The sequence below is a fragment of the Culex pipiens genome, chromosome 1 (assembly GCF_016801865.2).
Source record: "Culex pipiens pallens isolate TS chromosome 1, TS_CPP_V2, whole genome shotgun sequence".
NCBI lineage: Eukaryota > Metazoa > Arthropoda > Insecta > Diptera > Culicidae > Culex > Culex pipiens.
Window position 1 is genome coordinate 95,944,078 of NC_068937.1, and position 20,928 is coordinate 95,965,005.

Sequence of the window (20,928 nt, forward strand, 5' to 3'; positions counted from 1 at the left end):
AGTTGCGAAGACAGCATAATAAGACGCGCAAGTTCTACAAGAAACTCAGTCGATTCCGGAACGGCTTCATGCCGCGAGTCGAAATGTGCCGGGATAAGGAGGGAGGAATCTTGACATCGACGAGCATCTCAACGTCCCAGAGGCGGAGTACCAGAGCGACGGGGGACGACCCAACACCCACGATGAGGGAAGCCACCAAGAAGCTGAAGAACAACAAAGCAGCGGGTACGGATGGCATCGGTGCGGAACTCATCAAGATGGGCTTCGACAATTTGGCGACCCGTCTACTGTTAGTCAAGATCTGGGACACAGAACAGCTACCGGAGGAGTGAAAAGAGGGGGGTTATATGCCCGATCTACAAAGAGTGTCATGACAATTCTCAACGCGCCCTACAAAGTACTGTCCCAGATCATCTGCTTTCGTCTGTCGGAGCGAGGATTCTGTAGGGACGTACCAAGCCAGTTTCGTGGAAGGGAAATCAACGTCGGACCAAATCTTTTTGCTACGCCAAGTCCTCCAAAAAACTCGCGCGTATCAAATCTTGAGATCATGTACATACGAGAACGGCTTTCCCGGGAAGCTGATCAGAATGGTGAAATCAACGATGGACGGTGCAGCGGGGGCGAATTTCGACCCGATCGAATCGCGCAAGGGACTGCGACAAGGCGACGGTATCTCCGGTCTCTGTTTCAACATTGGGCTTAAAGTCATGAGACGGGCGGGCTTCAACATGCGATCATCAACCGGTCCAGCCAGTTCATCTGCTATGCCGACGATATGTAAATTGTCGGCTAGGAAGTACACTGAATTGAAGCGGATAAGGTTGGATTGAAGGTGAATGTGGCGAAGACGAAGTATCTGCTGGCAGGAGGAACCGAGTCCCTTAGGGCTCGCATAGGACCAAGCGTGACGATCGACGGCGACGAGTTCGAGTTCGTGGAGGAGTTTGTGTACCTCGGATCGTTGGTGAACAACAACTCCCTAAAATTTGGGAGCGATTGGTTGCGTCCACACTTTGCGCATTGCATTTCAATTTTGTATGGGAATAAGTATGGGAAAACCCTCTTTTTTTCCTTTTTTTTATCATTTTTATTTCCCACTATAGTTTTGAAACCAACACAATAGCGTTGAAATTGAGAAATTTCTCTAAAATTTTCCCGAAGAAAGTATTGTGCTATCTTGCTCCTGTCAAAAGATACAGTGTGCTCAAAACTGGTCTAAAACGTGATTTTTGAGAAAAAAAAAACACGTTTTAGACCAGTTTTGAGGACGCTGTATCTTTTGACAGGAGCAAGATAGCACAATACTTTCTTGGGGAAAGTTTTAGAGAATTTTCTCAATTTCAACGCTATTGTGTTGGTTTGAAAAATCTTAGTCGGAAATTAAAATGATAAAAATCAAAATGTAAAAAAAAAGGTTTTCCCATACTAATTCCTATACAAAATTGAAATGTAATGCGCAAAGTGTGGACGCAACTAATCGCTCCCAAATTTTAGGGGGTTGTTAAGGGGCCGAAAAGCAACCGAAAAAAAACATGTTCTGAAAAATCGACAATCTCGAGCCATCCTAATGAACAATGCATGGAAGAGAAGGATGAACCACGAGCTGGCGCAACTCTACGGCAAGCCAAATATTTGGAAAATCGCCGGAAGCGTCGCAAGAATGCCGGATAGACTAAAAGCACGCCATCCAAACCAGAACATCAATACGGTGAAGTTGGTGTTGAGTTCAGAGCCGGTTAGAAGGCGTCCGCATCGTGCAAGGTGGTTGAACGAAGTGGAGATTTCGGGTTGGATGTCAGCTTGGACGCACCGACTTCATGTCATTCACGAACAAGTCAGTGTTCAGCAAATACAACTAGAACATCACTTTTAAAGATTTTTATTAAAAATATAATTCCTTTCTACATATTTGGATTTGGATAACTATTCATAATAATAGAGTGCGCGACTGCGCCATTCTCGTAGTACTGTCTGAATTCGTAATGAAGTCATGCTCAAAACGCCTGGATAAGAGTTTGAAAAGAGACGTCAAACGACCGCTAAATAGTGTCCGTTACAAGGATAAAATCACAATGACAGATTACATAGATACGTGTTTTGCTATTTCTGGGGAGGGGGTCTCGCGTTTCAAAGCCTACAGCTGAAGATAGCAGCATATCCACTTTCAAATTCCTCTTCGCCGCCTCAGCATCAATCAGTTCGGTTGGTCCGGATTTTGGACGGCGCCGTTCCCACCAGGCCCAACCCCGGCTGCCGCAGCCGACTGGTTCAGGAACGCAACGTTGAACGGCTTCAGTCGGGCCCCGGTGGCCGTTCCGCCGCCGACCGAGATGGCCGACGGACACGGTGACATGCAGGGCGTCGAACAGTGGCTGTTGCTGAGGTCACACTGGTCCAGCAGCCGAATTAACTCGTCCGCCGTCGGACCTCCAATCAGCTTCTTGGTCTGATCTTTCTTCTTGAAGATTTCCAGCGCCGTCGTGAGATCCCACATCTGGATTGCTCCGTTGCAGTGGCCGGACAGGATGAACCGTCGCGGGCGCGATCCCATCCGGGACGATCCCTCGCATTCGTGCACGCAAAAGGACGTGACGGTGGTTCCGTCAACGGATCGCACCAGACAGACGCGATCGCCGTTCGACGCCAGCCGCACGTACAGCTGGTCCGTGTCGGGGACGACCTTCTGCACGAAGATCTGCTCGTCGTCCTGCTCACCAAACGGACCAAAGTCATTGCCCGCCGAATAGCTCAAAGATGAGTCGACCGCTTCCAGCGATACAATCTGAAACGAAACCAATGCAACTTGTACAAAAGTTCGCTCAAACGATCCTCGCTAAACTCACCTTAAACGACGCTTCCGGCGTCGAGCCGGGCTGGGTGGAGATCATCCCGCGGAAGCGCGTCACCTGCCACGTCCGCACGTGGTTGTACTCCGAGCACACCGAGATGAGAAACTTCTCCGACAGCGTGACCTTCGTCACCGGGCTCTGGTGCACGGTGAAGGTCTGGAACAGCTGAGGCCCATGGCCGACCGTTTCCGGGTGCTGCACGATCACGCGCACCGAGCCGGACTTGGTGCCGTACGCGATCTCGATCCAGTTGCCGGAGAGACCTGCGCGGAAAGAGAACTATTCAGTGCCAGAAATAGTGAAGATCATGTGATCATGCAAAGAAGCTACGCGAGCAGAGCAACGGAAAACAACTCAAAAGACACACGCACATGCCAGCACCACTACTTGAACTTCTAGATTCAAAGGAGTTTTGTTGGTGTCGTCTTCTCCACCCGGGAGATTGTGATCGTAAACTGTTGTAACGGGAAGCCGAAATGTGTTAACCAATGTTTGAATATTGAGAAATGAGAAATGTTAGCAACATAAACTAAACCTCAGTCCTGGAGGTTTTTTTTTTTAAAAAAAAAGGGTAATAAACCAAATTTTCAGTTTTTTTGCTTTTTGGGTGTTTTTGGAACCGCCTTGAGTCAGAGGTATTAAAAAACCTCCAAAAAGCAAAAACTAAAAATTTGGTTTATTGGACCTTTTCAAAAAAAAAAAAAAAAAAACTCCGGAGTTGTTGAACGGGTTTAGCAACTCTTAAGCTTTTGAACGTCACAAAGTAAATCTTCTGATTAAAAGAAAAAATAAAGAAGCTTTGAGCGTTAAAAAGAAAAGTCGAAGAAATTTCGAATTAAAAATTGTTCAAATAAAAAAAAGGACGAAAACGGATTACCTTCTTTAGATCCCGGTGCTAACATGTTCAAATAATAGCAAAAGTCATGGAGTTAAAAAGAAAGAAAGGAAAAATAAGGAAAGGAGCTTTTTGAAGCTAACTGTTGATTTGAAAATATTCGAGAAGTCCTTACTTGGGATGAACAGAAACAATACACAAGTAGTGGTGTTGGTGGTGGTTGTGAGTTTGTGTGCTTCTGAGTGCTGATTACGTGCAATGAATGCTGAAAGGGTGCTTTTGGTGGTGTATCACAATGATAAATTTATTTGTCTGCGTTTTGAAAAAATATGAGTTATTTTAAATAAAATCTTTAGATAGTTCTCTGGATTTGCATTTTTTTTTTATTTTTTTAATGGTTCAATATAGTTCTAAGAGAAGTTGATTCTGCACCTGTCCTACGGTTATTCAACGAGGCTCTGCCAAGTTTGATAAATATAGCGAGTGCTAAAAAAACGAATTTTGTAGCGAGTGAAACATTGTTTGGTGTAAACAAAAAATTTGAGAGGTTTATTTTGTTTGCAATTTCGAAAAATTATGCCTCATTTTTTCGAATTCTCGGCCAACAATTGCAGGTAATGACAACATTATTTCTAATCAACTTTTCACACAAATTGTTTATTTCAAACTTTTTTTTCTAAATTATTGTTTTTTTCTTTCAATGTTTTGATCAACGATAGAGGCTATTTTTTAAGTATCCTATGCCGAAATATATTTTTTAAACATACATGTATCAAACTTACTTGAAAAATATTGTTGGCATTTGTGTTCAAACATACACTTTTTAAAATAATTTCCGGTATTTGATTTTTGTAAGGATTTTCCTTAATTTACAAATTAGTTCTACTCAATTCGACAGCAACATTTCAAAAGGCATCATGTACATTTTGACACTTCCTGGGTTATTGCATATTCAGAAAGTACTCCTAAAAAGCTACCTCTCCACCAAAATTGAGCAAAAGTTACTTCAGTAAAGTCTGTTTAATAATGATTTTAAATAAAGTAACATAAACAAAATCTCTGGCATCAGCAGTGCCTGTTTATATAGCCCTGTCAACCTGTCAAATAAAAGACTACATGAACCTCGTGACGAAAAAAAAGCATCATGAAAAAGACGCCATGTACATTTGCCGACGAAAAGCGAATCATAACAAAACTTCCCCTCCACTTGCAAAAGGCGCCATGTACATTCGGCGAAGAAAAACGAATCATAACAAAGGGTGATATAGACGTTGGTGATTTCAAAAGAAGTTATGTTTGTTTTTCTTAAATATAATGACGGAAATAATGTTTTATTGAATATGGATGATCAAGTATCAATAAAAGCAACGTTTTTTATCGTTTGTTATCATTAGAACATCTTCTTTTGCTTTTATATTAAAATGGGAATTGAAAAATGATGCTCAACATTCAAATGCGTTTTTCTCAAAACGCATGGTTTGTACATGATGCTTTTTGAAATGTTGGCGTCGAATTCTTCTTGAGGTATTAGACTATGACAAACAAACAAACTCGCGCTTTTTGACAATTTGGCAGTCTGCCTGCTTTATTTGTTTGCCTGAATTTGTTTGCAGAAACGTCAGTAAACAGAGAATGCGTAACATGATTTTCCATTGATCCACTCTACATAAACTGCACCGAAAATCGGCATTACATTTTGTTCAGGTCACTCTGAACTCACTTGTACGGGAATGTTGAATAATTGATGTTTGAATATTACCTCTTTTTGTCTCATTTTACCTAAATTGATGCGTAAAAAAGTGAAATCTTTCATGAAATATAAAACCCATGGTGACCACTTCAATCCCATTTTAAAATTCATGACTTTATACCGTTTTTTCCAGAAACTGAAATAAGTAGAACTTCTAACCCACAAAATGATTGCAATTCCAAAACTGTTTATTAAAAAAAAAACAAATAAAATTTCTTAATGAATAAAAAAAACTATTAATTTTTTTTTAAAGCAAAAAAAAACCTTTTCAAAAGAATCTTCAAATTTTGCTTCTTTGTGAATACTTGAAACAACATTACAAGGCATAGCATAGCATTACGGGTCTGCATCACGCTGTAGGAAGTGCCACTTAAAACAACATAACATGTATGTATGTATGCATGGTCCCCATACCCGCAGGCAACTTGGTCCCAAAACACATGTGAGCGCTAGGTGAACAATTCGATCATCTTTTACTCCGTAATCTGTACACCCACGTACATAAGTTTTTAATGCTACAAATACCGGCGCATAGAACAAAATGGTTTCCCTCATCCCTCCCCAAGCACCGGAAATTTGTAGCTGGTGTAGGGACACTTTGCATAGACGCCCTTGCTCCCATCATGTCACTGAGGGTATGGAGCGACCCCAGTCGAACCTTCATTAGAGAAGCAGGCAATCCACAACTCACAGCGAACAACCTAGGGAACACCCTACCACGTATATAATAAGGTTGGCGTAGGTTGACTTTAGTGAAATGTGTGAATGTTAGAGTAGACGAAAGAATGTGTTGTTTTTCAAATAGGAAAGCTCTGAGCAAATAAGTAATCCATGGTTTAGGACATTTTGCGATCCTCTCAAACTTGACGGAAACTTGCGATCAGGTAACCGAATTCTTGCACCACACGAACGACAGCAACCGGCTTGACCTTAGAAGTTTCCGGACGATGGCCATCATTTAGCACACTCAATCAGGAAGCAATTGTTTGAACCGGTTACAAATATTGAAGCAAATTCTCGTCCACATCCAGCAGTACTTGAATGGCGTTTGTTCAGTAAGGACATTTCTGGTACACGGGGCTGGGACATCAGGAACGTTTCATCGATGGCCACTTCGTAATTGCCACTGCTCCCACAGTTAACACTTCGGCTAAAGGGACAGCAAAGTCTCCAAAATGATACAAGTTTTACTCTTTTTAAACGAGATCTAGAGATCAAAATATGACAGAGGAAAAAAAAAAAAAACGCGTCCGGTCGCACGCACATTTTACTTTGATCCCCTGCCACTTAAAACAGAAATGCATAAAAATGAGGGCAGCTGTATTCTTTCAAGAAATCTAAATATCTAAGAATTCATAAAAAAATAGTTTTGGAACCTTTGTTTGATATTTAATGCGAAGAATTGTCAAGTTGTCAGGATTTTGATGTTTTCAATTTTCTTTCAATCAAATATCCGGTTAAATAAGGATTCAACCTTTAACTCACATTTTATGCAAAAAAAATTTAAATGTAAGTTCTTCAAACATACTGGTAATTAGAGGGTGACGAGCGGGAATTCCCGGGAAAAATTTCCCGGGAAATCGACAATTTTTGGACCTCTCGATTCCCGGGAAATTCGGTCGAGACTCCCGGGAAATTTTAAACTTATAAATATCGAAGCAAAATTATATAAACTAATCAGAAAAATATTTGAAAAATTCATAATTATTTAGAACAGGCCTGCCCAACCTTGACCGAGCCACGTAACCTAGTGGTAACGCTTCCGCCTCGTAAGCGGTAGATCGGGGTTCAAATCCCGGCTCGGACCAACACAACTGGTGATCTTTTCCCTTTTGGATTCGATTGCTTAGTAAAGGGAAGGTAGTGTATCGTCACAAACTGGACCTTATCACGACACCTTAGGGAGGCGACCTATGGAATGTTAACATTAACCTTAACATGTTAACATTAGTTGAATGAAAAACTGCCACTGAATCCGCTTTGTAAATGCCGGCCCCGATACTCTTCACGGGTGTTCCCCTCAGGAACTGGGAAAGATTTACTTTTTACTGCCCAACCTTTTTGGCTCAATTTTCACATTTCTGATCGTAAAAATTACAATTGTTTATTTTTGCATGGTTTATTTGATGGAATCGGTTCCCAGATGACCAGTGAACATAACTTTTCCAAAAGTTTGAAAAAATATTTTTGCAAGTCGTTTTTATGTTAGTTTTAAGTGAAAATAGGTCAGGCCCGCGGGCCCGGATTGATTTTTGACGTAAAATGTAGATAAAAACGACTTGTATAAATATTTTTTCTAACTTTTGGAAAAGTTATGTTCACTGGTCATCTGGGAACCGATTCCATCAAATAAACCATGCAAAAATAAACAATTGTAACTTTGACGATCAAAAATGTGAAAATTGAGCCAAAAAGGTTGGGCAGGCCTGGTTTAGAACATTGAATGTTCAATGTTCGGTGTTCAAGTTCGAATAAACCAATGCTTCTCTTATCTTCTTATTCAGAAAGTGTAAATTTTAGCTTGTCAAAAAATCCAATAACTATTATTGAAAGAAGCAAAAAAAAATTGGACCCCAAAATTTCCTTTAAAATATTAAGCAGTATCACCCCAGAAATTAAATCAAATGTTTTAATTACAAATATTTTTCTAAATTATTTCTAAGAGTGAAAGCTTTTCAAGTTAAATTCAATTTCTTTATCTTCTCTAGAGCATAGCAATCCTCATAACCTAGTTTTTTTTTTGAAAACTTGGGTTTTCCTGATAACTAAGGCTGGTACAAATATTTTTAAAAGTTTTTGTCACCCCCCCCCTTCAAAATTGGCCCGAAAAATCAGGGGGCAAAAAATATATTTTTACAATAAACTTCAAAATTTCAATGAAAATTCAAGTGCAACCAACTGAAATCAAATTAAAATAAATTCTCCTGCGTTTAAAATCATTTTTAGCATGATTGGGATTATTAAAAAATCTTAAGATTTTTTGAAAATTTTCGATGCAAAATCTTTTTTTTCGATACAATTTTTGTTTTTGTCAGATCTTAGATTTTTTGAAAACTAATGATTGCAAAACAACTGAACTAGTGTAAAATGCATTTTAAAACACTTTTTTCATTTAAATGTGAAGACTCTGGCTTGTTATTAAATTTTTTATATTTTTTTATTTTTTTGCCCCCCCCCCCTTGACCTCGGCCAGGGCCGAGGGACAAAAACTTTTTTAAATATTTGCATCGGCCTAAATATATCTTCAATAAATATTTACAGTTGACCTTAAAAATTAAAAAAATACAGTTTAATTTGTTGTTTTAAGTCGTTGTTTATCATATTGCTAAATTTCCGATACTGAAAAATTATATATATAAGCTATACTAATTTTATTTTTTTAACACACATCTATTAACAAGTTTGTGAAACTTTTTGTTAAATCACTAAGTGCGAATTAAGATTCGTAAATGTTTTAAACTACAATTTTAAGTCTTAAAAAGCTCAAATAACGATTTTGTATTTGCAGATTCAGAAAAAAAAATCACAAGGTCTCATGAGGCTATTTAAATTAACGTTTCATAGAATTAGTATGAAATAATTGTAACTGAATTCTTTGAAAATAACACTTATTACTTTTCATTTTACTTTTTTGGCATTATTGGCATAGTCAGAAAAAACTCCCGGGTCCCGGGAATTCCCGGGAAATGGCCAAATTCAACTCTCGATTCCCGGGAAATTGAAAATCTCGAGAATCGTCACCCTCTACTGGTAATGGTCTAAATTTAATCGTCTTGAATCGGTTTTGTTAATTTAACATTTTTTTTTGTATTTCAATAATTTGCCAAAACAAATTGAGAATGAAATAAATGGAACGTTTAACAAAATTATTCAAAGGCTAGAAATTAATTTTCAAGTGATGCTTGGGATTCTCTTTTTGACAACACATCACAAATTCCCGACACAAAATTCTTGAAAATATGTACAGTCATCCCACATATTCGGAACACTTTTGTGATAATTAGGTCCTTAAATGAAGCTTAGATTGCTGATATTATTGTTTACAGCGATAATGCTTATTTTTCTGAGTACAATTACCCTTTGTACGACCACAAAGAGTTTAGAATGGATTTTTAAATCAATTTTGAAAAATTAACCTTGACAGAAAAGGTCCTACTTGACAGCTCTTTCCAAGGGAACCATAGTTGATCCATCGAAAAAATGTTGTCTTGCCAATATTTTTGATGTCGTTAAAATGAAAAAAAGTGATCAGAAATGGTTTTTAATCGTGTTTTTTACTGTTGTACATAAAAATTTACATATGGCTTTAGTACCCAATTTGTCAATAGCAAGCCAAATGCATCTTTTCTGTCGACCCTACTATTTTTAGGACCTTTATTTGGACATTCTTTTGCTATTTCACTAGTAAAAGTAGTATTATTAAAACAAAAAACTGCATCTCAAGACTATTTCATTCAGAGCAGCAAAACACGGCCATCAAACACCTGAATTTAACAGATATTTTTTAAAAAAAGTTATCAGACCATTCATAAAACATAACTAAACTTGATTTTCGTTGGTTTCAGTGCGTGAAGTCATTAGTTTGTAAAAATTATGTACTCATGGAGTGAACCAAAGTTTGTTAACATCCGTAAGAAAAAAGAGTTCCAAATTTGTGGATTTCAAGGGTCAAAGTTTTTCTTCAAAAACTTGATATAAATGTGAAAATTTGCAGTTGTTCGATACAGCATTCGAAAGATCGAAAAGCTTTCAAATAAAGGTAAAAGCGAATCTTTAAGTTTAATTCAGTCGCAATTTCAGTTCCAATTTCAGTTTCAAGTCCAGTCCAAATTTCAGTCCCAGAGATCGCTTAAAAGAAACTCAAAAAATCATCATCTGGATTACATATTCTGCGGAACATCACCACTACACTTGGAGGGAAAAATGACCTGTCACCTGTCGTGGATGAACAGTGATTGTTAACAAAACGAAATAAATGAATTTAAGTGCAGCTAACAATAAGCTAACGGGAGCGATTTTCTTTTGCGTATCTCGTCTCCTTATGTCGAATGATATTTCGCAAAGACCGAAAATTCTATATTATTATTCACCCTTCGGGTCGATTTTAGATTTCTTATGGGAGAACATAATTTCTACCACTCAAATCCGGTGCTCCATTACATTCTTTGGCAGGAAAAACGAAGTTGACTTTATAGCTGTCGGCCACCATTGCTAGTACCAACCACTAGTGTCTTCCTTTTAATCTACAAGGACTTCGCCGCCCTGGGCTCCTAAGTTGGCAGGAACATTTCAAAATAAATTTATTTGGAAATGCCTTGGCCAATTTTCTAAAACATGGTTCAGTATCTAGAGACATTTTGACAAGTCATGGAGCATCTCATCACTGAATGGACGATTTTGTGGAACACTGCCACGTGTGGTAATTAAAAATGTGTGCAAAATCCAGAGAACTGCTTCAACACAAAATGAGAATGTGCGTTTCAGTGTATACAGAGTGAATTCTACAAAAGAGTCACCGAAAAACTCTCTACAATGCCACGAGATAAGATAGATAGAGGTAGCAATCGACATTTCTACGAACCCTACCATGCACCCGTGCTACTCACTTGTGGTCTTGGGCGTCAAGTACACCGAGATGGCCGTGATGGAATCGTTCGAGGGATCCTTGTACAGCTCGGTCACGAGCAGATCGTTGTCCTTCATGCGCAGCGGGAACTTTTGCATGTCTGAAAAGAAAGGTCGGTGGGGGGTTTTGATTGTGATTTTCTAAACTGTCGTCAAGCGCTGTAAGTACCGATGTAGTAGATTGATCCGTTGTTACAACCGAGCAGCAGGAACGAGCCAGCCGTGTCGAAGGCGAGAATCGGTACCAGATCTTGAATCTGCCAGTGCTGGGTCATGGCGTGCCAGACGCCAATCTTGCCGGAGGAAGACAGCGCCACCAGTTGGCTTCCGATGAAGAAGAGGTACTCAACGCGTACGTTCAGGTTGAAAATGCCCACCTCCGACTTGCTGCCGTCTTCCGAGATTCCCCACAGCCGGATCTGGCTGCCGTACGAGATTGCTACCATTTTGCTGTGCGACTGTTCGCCGGCAGAGGTCATCTTGGCGTTGATCGCTATCCGCTCGATCGGGGCTTCGACGTAGGGCGAAACGAAGATCTGCTGCCAGCCGCAGTAGTCCTTGAGCCGGTAGCAGGTCACAAAGTGGGCGTACGCCACCGAGATCCAGTTGTGATGGGCTTTGATGATCTGGACGCGCATTGGGTCCGACCAGCCGGACGATTGGCCAGGTCCAAACACAAGGCCCACATCGTTGCGGATGTACTTGTTCAGATCGACCGAAGAGTTTCGAGAGTGGTGCCGCATCATGTCCAGCGATGCGGTTCGCGAGTGGCCCGGTGCCCACTGGGAGTTGCGCCCGTTGCCGCTGTACGATACGCGCAGATCCCACGACGAATTCCTCGAGTGGCCGGCGTGCCGCGATCCGCTTGCACCAGCGGCGCTACTTCCGGACGAACCGCCAGAACTCTGCGAAAACTCCGGCACGCGGACCATCGAGCCGGGCCGGGGATTCGACGTCGACGAGCCAGCGTGACACGGGCCAACACCCTGCTGTACGGTTCCCGGCTGAATCGCCGCCGACGGAAGTGGCTCGTTGTGCGGCTGAACCTTGGACTGACCGGACGCCGTCGAACCGTTCGAGGAACTATTCGCAGCGGTCACGCCACTAACCGAGCTGGTTGACGAGGACGGCAACGTCACCTCCTGGATTGGAATGTCTGCAAATGCAAGACCGTAAGAAACAAACCAAAGAACAACCCCTGATCGAACTTACTTGGCGCCGGCAGATAGCCGTAGAACAGCACGTCCCCGCAGCTGCTCTGGTCCATCTCCTCGCACAGCATCAGCCGCTTGATCAGCGGCGATATGTTGTAGAACTCGGCTTCGTGGCGCAGCACGCGGATGTCACAGGACCGAATGTCGATCTCCTTGGTGCGCAGGTAGTTCAGGATGATCGAGAACAGCTTCGGGTCGCGGTCGATGAAGATGGCGTCGGTTTCGTCGCGCAAGCTGGGGTGAGATTGGGTTGAGAATGGTTGGAACTCCGATATGAATATAATGGTAGAAGCGTACCTTGATATGCGCCCATTTCGTTCAGAGTTGAGCAGAGACGTGAAGAACGTGTCCGGGACCCATGTAAGTGTTTGGCGCGAGGTGGAAAATCTAAAAAATGGGAAATAATGTTTTAATGTAGTACTTTATCAAGGCTGTATATCATAGGTACTCGCGATCTTGCTTTGCATTAGTGTGAGTGCATGACTCCGTGCCACTAAAACCAAAACAATAACAAAAGAACAATGGACCGTGCCAGGAAAACCAAAACATAAACAATGTCAGTGTCAGTGGAGTGAGCGAGTCAGAGATAACGACTTTGACAACCGCACTACTACACACTCAATCGCGAGTACCTTAGGTAGAAAGCCATGGTACTTTATAATATAGATTTTTATCTGTCATTTCGAAAAATACCTGGAACTGGATAAAAAATAGATCAAAAGTTCAAGAAAAGAACAAAACATGTTGCAAATCAAAACAATACCATCTGTGTATAGAGATCTCCACGATTTCTCTCACGCACACCATGATTCTGTGTTAGTATTCGTATTCAAAGTATTGTTTTGGTTTTGATCAATTGTGATTGGTGGAATTCCAAGCAGCTGATTTTGACGTTTCAGTTTGAATACCCCCACAAAGGCTGTGATTGGCTGAATTTCAAGCACGTGGTATATCAGCAGATCCAAATTTGTAAACAATCCAACACACTCTCATCCGTGGATACCTCTATTACGTATCTTTCACATAGAAAAGTATGATTCAGCAGTTACAGGGTTGTAAAAATTTCAAACTTTCAGTTCTCAGCGATATCTCATATCCCAAATTTCACTGCGCTTCTTTCCGTCACGAAATTATCGGCAAAAATAGTTGCCACACAATCACAGTCATCCCCCTCTGTACAGAGCGTAGCCAAAAAGCCGCATCAAGGAGCCATTACACTAGCGCAAACAAACAAACTCGCACTTTTTCGTGTTTGAAATATTGCCAAACTCGCAAACTTGTTTGCGGCAAACTCGCAAACAAGGCAAAATGTATCCAGGCTGACATTTGTACAAACAAATCTAGAGTTTTTTTTTTTTTTTTTGAACAGGTCCAATAAACTATTGTCTTCCATATATTTATACTGCCCCTGATCGCATAAATGTCCCATATGCATTTTCATCGTTTTTGAGTTATTGATGCAATTTTGTTCAGAATCGCGAGATCTTTCTGAAAAGCCTATAACATCCAGTACTTTGTTCTAGAAATCAGGAGGAAATCCAGTATTTTCGTAAAAACTTAACACGTAACCTTATGTGTGGGACAAACTTCAAATGCGTTTTTCTCAGCTTGCTGTTTTTGCATATGGGACATTTATGTGAACATGGGTAGTATAGGTCCCATAAAAAAAAACTCTGGAAATCCAGGCAAACAAACAAAGCAGGCAAACTGTCAAAAAGTCCGAGTTTGTGTGCCGTAGTGTAATGGCTCCTTAACAAGATAAGACGTGTCACAAGATAGCACAGAAGTGATGAAATACCAAAAATAATGAAATAAATTTAAGCGATGACCTATATCTTTTTTAGGTACAAGCTTTTTGTAAAAAAATAAACTTTTGGTCGTCCGAGAGAGCTAAAATCGATTGAAACGGCGCGAAGTTATAATTTTTAAAAATGAAAAATGTGGCTTTTGCTCGGGTTTTTGCGAAAATGGACTAAAATGGCAATTTTTCGGACCTCTCTAACACGCATGGGTCTATTTTATTTTGTTTTGATTTGTTTGAATGCATTTTGCATACTTGGTTCGTTCATCCAAGTCTCCATTAGGGTGACAATAAAAAATAGACCTTAGGGATACCCCCTGATTCGATTCCTTAGGCAAAAATAGGCAACTAAGAAAATTTTGAGCGAATCGGGTCGCTTTTTATCGTTGAAGTTGGTGAAAAAAAATCTTTTCATACAAAAACGTCTTCTTTAGATCGTTATTAACTCGTCAGGGTTAACTCTGATCTTGGACAAAGTTATTTGGCATAAAATTTTATATAAGAATCTCACACTTGACAATGATTGGACACATTTAACGCCACCTTTTGGCGAAGATTTGAATTTTTTGGCTTTTCCCCATACATTTTTTCGAATTTTCCCATACAAACTTCAACGATAAAAAGCGACCTTTAACTCTTTACCGATTTGGCTCAAAATTTGCACAGTTACTTATTTTTACCTAAAGAATCGAACCAGGGGGTATCTCCTATGATTTTCCAAATTTTTCATTTTTTTCTTGTCACCCTAGTCTCTATACAATTTCGGCAGCTGTCCATACATAATATGTATGTACAGCATGTAAATAGTAGTTTATGCAACAAGTTGCAAAAAGAGGATTTTTTCAGCACGAGTCGTACATTTATCCAACGAGGTTCACCGAGTTGGATAAATACGAAGAGTGCTGAAAAAATCAAGTTTTGCAACGAGTTCCATACAACATTTTTTGCAATTCTGAAAAACATCCATTGAGTGAAATTTTAAGTCAAATTTTCATGTATTTTGTCAATAAATCGTTTAAATCAACAAAATGTTGAAAAGTGTTACTTTTCGAAACAAGTGCTGAAAAGTTCAACTTTTCAGCACCCATTTCAGTGCTGAAAAGTAGAACTTTTCAGCATTTATTTTGAAAACTGTTGCTATTCGATTCTGTTAGTTTTGGTACAGAAAAGTAGGCTATTTCGTCGTTCAAGAATGACAGGAAAAGTAAGTAGTTTTACGACGGAATTGCAAAAACAGTATTTACACCCCTTGGGCACTATGCACATATTGTGATGAAACATCTCAACAATTTAACTCATGAAAAGATGATTTCTATAAAAAAGTTCTATAACAAATACTATTACAAAAATAAAAAAAAGTTGCAAAAAAAGTTTGTACACCTTTTGTTGACAAATCACCATGAATCCAGAATTGGCATCCTTGACTGATTAATGTTTTTTTTTTTTTAAACTTATCTAAACTTAATTTTTCAAACTTGTAATTCAACTAAATGTCAATATATTACCACAGACATATATGTATGTAAATATTCGAAAATTAGTATGTTGGAAAGAGATTTTCTGATCGATTGGGTGTCTTCGCCAAGTTGTAAAGGAGCTGTTACCACGTCCGTGCTTTTACCCTACCGCAAATACGTACTTTTTCGTGTTTGACAATTTGCCAAACTCGCAAACTAGGCAAAATGTATGCAGGCTGACAAATCCTGGCAAACAAACAAAGCAGACAAACTGGCAAATTGTCAAAAAGTGCGAGTTTGTTTGTTTGTTTGCCGTAGTGTAATAGCTCCTTAAGTGAACTGGACAATTAAAAAAAAATCACAATCTTGAAAAAAAAAATTATCTTAATTTTTTTCAACAAAACATTAAAGTCCCAATAAAATGTTTAGTTGTTTTTTTATATTTATTTTAATAATTAAAATTCACTCGGATTTTTTCTCTCATATCATTTGCACTATCATCAGGGGTTTTAAAATTAGCGGAAAATCGTATACTTTCACCGGGACCTAATGTTGGTGTAACAGCACTTCGTCAGCGTTTCCAAATGTAACCAAGAATGAAAGCTTAATTAGAAGAAATAGTTTGTTTCGATAGACATGTCTAATCAGGTTAACTTTAACCTGACAGAGTAGACGTGCTTTTTGGCTAATCTGGATTGTACAGAAATTAAAACCAGAATATTTCAAAATTAATTACAGCAGCTTTTTGATATTTTGTTTATTTTGAGTCGCAAAAACGCAAATATCGATCCACTTCCTTGGCCTGCCCTGATGATGGTCTCCCTAATGGACTTGACCCCATTTGCGTTACGTGGCAGATTGAGGCCATTCGACGGCGTGCACTCCACAAACTTGCCAATCGACATTCCGGGGCCTAGGTAACCATCGCTCCACTTTTGCACTCACCTCGTTCCACCGACGTTCAGATTAACGATATCGCTGATGTGGCTGGAGAAGGCCATCTTTTGCACCTCCAAGCAGCAACAACAAAATTCTTTTTTTTTAATTTTTACTTGGTTCACTCTACGTTGGGGGGGAAGGTGGCTAGGCCACCGGATTTCCAGCTAGTTTTGTAGATGGACGGCGCTTTAATAGGTGTTCCGGAACGCACAGCGCACCATCAGCAAACGATGGCCATCGTTTCCGGGGTTGAGTTCACCGAGAATTTCGCGAAAGAGTTTGATTTTTTGGATTTTTTTGGAGAAGTCGACCGAACGCAAAACTTTTCACAACAAAGACTAATGAACTTTTGACATGTTGACAATCGCGATTCGACCCAGTGCGAAAGAAAAGTGCTCAAAGTACGCAGCCACCTTCAAGCTCACTGGGCACCAAGCTAGCAAAACTCGAAGAGGCCTTTTCAAATTGCGCCATCGCAACTGTCAGCTCAGCGCGATCAAATTTTGTTGTTATTATGCATCTGGCTGTTTGCACCAGCGTGCGCGTCCTCGTAAATCCGATTTTCCAGAACCGCTCTTACGATGGGTGCCATTGCCGAACCGGCGGAAGCCGGCCGATACCTCGCTGAAGACATGTACGACTACCCGTTGTGCTTTCACTGCGTGCGGTGGAGTCCGTTCATGGTCTACCTGGAGGACAACAAGCAGGCCCACAAATTTCGACCCTTTGAGAAGGTAGGTTGAGTTTGTTGGCCATTTTTGTAGGGTTCTTGAGAATTTGATGGTTTTTGTTTTGTTCAGGGGATGCAACTGTACTGTGCGGCCTGTGTCCCGAAGCAGGTGGATTTTGAGCGGAAGTATCCGGGGGAGAAGCTGTACCGTGAAGAAAGCATTTTAAACGACCAGCAGCTGATGGCGCTGCTTGGACGGTTCCAGTACGAGCACCCCAACAAGGAAGGATTCGCCGAGCTGGACCGAGTGATCATCACGGAGAACGCAAAGCTGCAGCCGTACAAAAAGACGGCGAAAAAGCCACTCCCTCTAAGATGCAAGGCGGCCCTGCTGACGGAGCTCTTCCCGGCGGTTCACCGGATGGAAAACAGAAAGTTCCCCAGCTACCGTGCAATGCGCGCTGCGGTACGTGCCAAGGCCGCCGCAATCGCCGAGGGATACATGAACCTGACGGAAACCGAGCAAAGCCAGCTGCAGGACAACTTTGACGTGCTCGTCGATCGGACGCCGATGCACGCGAAGATCTCGAGCCAGCAGCAGCGCTCGCTGATGCCTCCTCCGGTGACTCCGTTCCGACCTGTGACGCCAGAACGGGTGTCCAGCCTGGGCGACATGTCCAGTATGAGCTCGGAATCACGCGTCGACGCTCTTCGAATGGGTCGTAAGCCATACACAGCTCTGGTCCTCTTTTCATTCCCCTCATTAAATCTCCCTCCCTCTCTGCAGCCAACTCCGATGACGAATCAAACGCGTCCTCGCTCGAGGGCAGCTTGGCCCTTTCCTCGCAGGAACCGCCGTCTCACGCAGCTAACGCGCCACGACCGCCGCCCTCCACCCAGAGTGACCTCGGCCTTTCCTCGCAGGACGTTTCCATCCCCGAAAACGGTTCCCGCATCAACCTGGGCGGTGACTCGCAACGCGTTACCGGAACGCAGCAAACGTCCTCCCAAAGTCTGCACGTCTCCTCGCAGGACATCTCCGACCAGAACTTCAGAATTGCGCTGCCACCTCAAAGCATCACCCGGGTCAACTCGAGTGACTCGGACTCGAGCACCGCCTCCGTCGCGTCGACAAGGTCGCGCAAACGCTCGTCGTCCGTTTCGGATCAACCGGCGTCCCCGGTGGCGGCGCCACCGACGCCAAACGATGGCCAGCAGGCCGGCCCGAGCAATAAGCGGGCGCGCAACGACATTCGTAAGTACTCCGTGACAATGTTAACAAAGATACATTTCAAAAGAACTCTCTTTTTTTTTTTTTTTTTTTCGCAGCGACAAATCCAACTCCGGCTCAGTTTGTGCGGAATCCCGTCGGTCGGATGCCGCGGCTGAAGGGCGCGTAACCGAATAGCCGAGCTGCTGCTGATAGCGCAATCGCTTTGTTTATTTATGTATTGTAACTGTATTCGATAGGGTTAATTTTTTTTTGTTTTCTGAAAGCCATGACTGATTTTGCCAGTGCGTAATAAATGTGAAAATTGTAACTGTATATTTATTTGACTAACTCTGAAATTCATAATCGCTTCTTCTTTCCCAAAAACAAAAATTAAAATTTGGTTTATTGGACCCTTAAAAAAACTCCAGAATTGTTTTCGAAGATTTTTTTGGTACCATTTAAATTCGTTAATTCTAGACTTTTTTTGACATATCTAGAGTTTTTTTTTAAAAGGTCCTATAAACTATTGAGAAATTCTATACGAAATCGGCCTTTTTTTTAATTTGAATTTTTGTATTTTTTAATACAGCTGAAACTTTTTGGGTGCCTTCGGTATGCCCAAAGAAGCTATTTAATATAATTTTCCATACAAATAATTTTCCATACAAATTTGGCAGCTGTCCATACAAAAATGATATATGAAAATTCAAAAATCTGTATCTATTGAAGGAATCTTGAAAAAAAAAAAATGATACACGGTTAATATTTGTTTGGCGATTTTTAATATCACTTTTTTCACTAAAACTTGAATTGCAAAAAAAAAACACTATTTTTATTTATTTTTTAATTTCCGATTTGTTTTAGGGGACATTTGATTAGGGATTAGGTCCTATAAACATATCTAGAGTTTTTTTTATTAGGTCCTATAACAGGGCCGTAGCCAGGATTTTTGTTCGGGGGGGGCTTGGGTGTAAAAAATCAAAGAGTATAGAAATCAGCAAAAAAAAATATAACATCACTTGGTTAAAGGTATAATTATTGAGATGAATTGTAAAATTGTAATGTAACGTATGCAAAAAAGTTTTCAATGATTTTCATCTTAAGTTTTCAATGTCTTTATTGAAGAAACTCCTTCGTCACAAATTTCTCTTATTTCATACAGCATGTTTGTTTGTTTTTTTGTGGAGTAGAAAAGAAAGTGTTTTTTTTTTACATTTTCTTGAATTGTTCAATTGCAATCGTTTTTTGTAATAAACTGCCGCTAAATTTAAAATTAACTTGAATCAAATTTTTTACAGGAAATAAAAAATTCCTGAAAAAATATCTATTGATCTAACCACAAGTTATTATGTTTTTTTGTATGTTTTACACTTTGTTTTAATTTTGTTTTTTTAACTAAATCTGAGAGTAAAAGCCACTAACAAACCGGTAAATTTGAATTATAAAATTTTAAACCGTGTGGATTTACATTTTCAGCTGTGTGATCATTGTGATGGCTTATCCGAACTATAATTGTATAAATATGAATATGAACTTATAAAATTTCTAGCACAACATAAAACTGATAACGGACAATTATTTTTATCTTAAAATTGTAAACCTAAAAAAAAAAATATTTTAATTGTTCTAAGGTGTTGAAGCGATTTCATTTTTTTCGAAGCTCCTGCAACCTCTCAAAAATAAATAATTTGAATAAAATACAGAAATTGATAATCGTTGAAATTCCGGCTTCTGAAGTGTATCCGTGGTAATTGGACGACTCTATATTGGGTATTTTTTAAGAAATAGATTTGAAGAAATAGATTTGAAGAAAAAAATGTTGTTAATAATGCATATTTAACCATTTTTAAATTAGGCTAACAAATATCATAGTTTGATTGTATCATAGCTCGATTGTATCAAACATCAAAACGATGAATGTTTAACTCTAATATTACGGTTAAACGCCATTATCAAATTCATTACTTTAGAAAATTTCTCAAGAATTTAAGCATTAATAAAATTTTAAAAATTGACAACAAAAATATTAATCAGATCCTTATTTCTAAAGATTTTTATTTTAATAAAATTTCAATCCAAATAATGTATCGTTGCAGTGCTTCTTATCTTCGAAATCATACAATTAAATTTTTCGATGGAATAAACGGTTAAATTTCAATCAAAGATGCTTATAGCTTATAGTCAATATATGTATAAATCTATGAATTCGTAGAAACCATTTTTTTTATTATCTACAAAAAAATCCACAGTAAGCTTAAAAGTGCCTATTTCATTAAAACGCAAAAATTAACATTATCCAATTCATTGAAAATAGTTTACAAACTATTTAACAAGTATTTTCAATGAAAATGTGTATTTAAAGACAAGTTTCTGCCAGATTTTTTGAGTCAATCTTAAAGAGCGGAAACATCAACTTCAAGCAAAATATTTGAATTGTTCTTATCGTTTTTTAACCATGTGATTACTAAGAAGCATTGGAGATTGGTCTATTAGCTCCTGAGACACATCTTCTTGAAATTTAAAATACACTTGTACGATAAAAATATAAATGCGAACACGATTAACAAATTGA

At 39.7% G+C, this 20,928-nt stretch overlaps 2 protein-coding genes across 3 annotated transcripts; one reads left to right on the plus strand and one right to left on the minus strand.

Annotated features, from left to right (window-relative positions):
* Nucleotides 1-1,866: 1,866 nt before the first annotated feature.
* LOC120431817 (BTB/POZ domain-containing protein KCTD3) lies at nt 1,867-16,815 on the minus strand. Of its 2 annotated transcripts, XM_039596936.1 has the most exons (8): nt 16,480-16,815; nt 12,574-12,663; nt 12,275-12,510; nt 11,232-12,218; nt 11,044-11,163; nt 3,730-3,747; nt 2,847-3,115; nt 1,867-2,785 (listed from the first exon to the last, which is right to left on the minus strand). In XM_039596936.1, exons 1-8 carry the CDS (start codon nt 16,533-16,535, stop codon nt 2,198-2,200), a joined length of 2,364 nt encoding a protein of 787 aa, XP_039452870.1. In that variant the 5' UTR covers nt 16,536-16,815; the 3' UTR covers nt 1,867-2,197. The 2 variants fall into 2 exon arrangements, with proteins under 2 accessions (XP_039452870.1, XP_039452871.1); XM_039596937.1 differs by lacking the exon at nt 3,730-3,747.
* Nucleotides 16,816-16,941: 126 nt separating this feature from the next.
* LOC120431819 (uncharacterized) lies at nt 16,942-18,689 on the plus strand. Its single transcript, XM_039596938.1, has 4 exons — nt 16,942-17,207; nt 17,274-17,865; nt 17,931-18,398; nt 18,473-18,689. Exons 1-4 carry the CDS (start codon nt 17,055-17,057, stop codon nt 18,541-18,543), a joined length of 1,284 nt encoding a protein of 427 aa, XP_039452872.1. The 5' UTR covers nt 16,942-17,054; the 3' UTR covers nt 18,544-18,689.
* The last annotated feature ends 2,239 nt before the right edge of the window (nt 18,690-20,928 follow it).